The sequence below is a fragment of the Emiliania huxleyi genome (assembly GCF_000372725.1).
Source record: "Emiliania huxleyi CCMP1516 unplaced genomic scaffold EMIHUscaffold_5236, whole genome shotgun sequence".
NCBI lineage: Eukaryota > Haptophyta > Isochrysidales > Noelaerhabdaceae > Emiliania > Emiliania huxleyi.
In genome coordinates this window covers 1-1,603 of record NW_005198065.1, presented here as the reverse complement: position 1 = coordinate 1,603, position 1,603 = coordinate 1, and the positions used below count along the sequence as shown (strand labels likewise).

Sequence of the window (1,603 nt, the reverse complement as noted above, 5' to 3'; positions counted from 1 at the left end):
CGGCTGCCTCGCCCCAGCTCCAGACGGCGCCGTCGGCGGTGATGGCGAGGCTGTGGAATGCTCCCGCCGACACAGCGACAACGCGCTGGCCCGCCAAGGCCTCGACCTTCTTGGGCAGCAGCTGGTTCTGCCAATTGTCGTGGCCCAGCTTGCCGTGGCTTCCAGCGCCCCAGCTCCAGACAGCTCCGTCGGCGGAGAGGGCGAGGCTGTGCGCCCATCCCGCCGACACGCTCACGGCGCGCTCGTCGCCCAGCGCCGAGGTGAGGCGCGTCGGCGTGTTGAGCCGCGTCACGCCCTCGCCGTGCCCGAGCAGCGCTGGAGTCCAGGCCGGCGCCGTGCCGCACGACGAGAGCCGCCCCTCGCCGTCGATAAAGATGCTGTGATGTTCGCCTGCCGCCACCCTCGCCGGCGGGTTGGACTCGCTCAGCAGCGCAGCAAAGCACAGCCACCGCACGGCGCAGCCCTCACCCTCCGGCGCAGGCGCCGGCAGCTCGAAGCCGCGTTCACGCGCCCACAGGCGGATGCCCTCAAGCGCGAGCGAGGCGTGGAAGAGCAGCGAGACGGCCGCGGCGCGAGCGATGTCGGCGGGGTCGCAGCGAGAGATGGCGCGCACGAGGAGCTCCGTGGGGAGGTCGAGGAGGCGGGTGGACGGCGGCGTGCTTGGCGAGGGAGTGGCGGTGGAAGCGGGCGCGAGGCTGCGCGAGGAGCGGCGCGGCGGGGCAGACATCGCGAGAAAAAGAATTCGCGGCGCCGCTCCGAAGAAGCTGCGAGAGCAAGGGAGCGGCAGGCGGCGGCGCCGTCGCAGAACGAGGCAGAGGAGAGCGACGCGACAGAGGATGAAGCGACAGGAGAGAGAACGACGTGTGTGTGTGAGTGTGAGTGAGTGTGACACACACACACACACAGAGAACGACGAGAGTGGGACGACCGCGAGGTGGCATGAAGGTTGCAGCGAGAATTGGCGAGGGACTGCGAAGAGAGATAGGAAGAAGCAGACGCCCAATGCCTTTTGTGGTGCTAGAGTTCGTGCCAGTCTGCTGTAGAAGGCGGCCGCGCGGGCGGCGGAGAAGGCGGCGCGGGCAGCGGAGGGGGGGAAGGGCGGCGGCAGCGGGCGGCAGTCCCGCGAGGCACGCCGGCGGAAGGGTTCGTCTTCGCGGGGCGGGGTGCGCACTGCGCGCCGCGAGGATGAGGAGCCTGAGCCAGGGGAGGGTTGGGAAGGGGGGGCGAGGCCGGAGGAGTAAGTATGACGGCCTCTTCGACGGCCCATAAGGGGCCGTTGTCTGCTGTGCCGTTTGTGGTGCTAGTTCGTGCCAGTCTGCTGTGAGAGGGAGGGGCGATGGTAGAATTCTTTTTCGAAAATCAATAATGCCGCTCGCCTCGCTGCTCTTGTCAGTTGCGAGCAATGCCAGGCCAATCACTGGCCCGTGGCCTCAGGCCTTTCCGGCCAAGGACCTCTGCTCCAACTGCGGCCTCTGCCGCAGCGCCACGGGCGTCACGTCCGTCACGGAGGCGTGCGCCTTCATCGGCGACGGCATGGCAAGAGCGGAGCGGCTCGAGGAGCCGGTGCACGGCCGAGCACGCCGCTTCGACGCCGCCGCCGACG

At 69.2% G+C, this 1,603-nt stretch overlaps 1 protein-coding gene across 1 annotated transcript; it reads left to right on the top strand.

Moving 5' to 3' along the window:
- Nucleotides 1–1,365: 1,365 nt before the first annotated feature.
- On the top strand, nt 1,366–1,563 carry EMIHUDRAFT_256763 (hypothetical protein; the record flags this gene model as incomplete). The annotated part of the gene is made up of 1 exon (XM_005766068.1): nt 1,366–1,563. A coding segment is annotated over one exon (198 nt), but the record flags the coding sequence as incomplete, so codon positions are not given.
- Nucleotides 1,564–1,603: the final 40 nt, after the last annotated feature.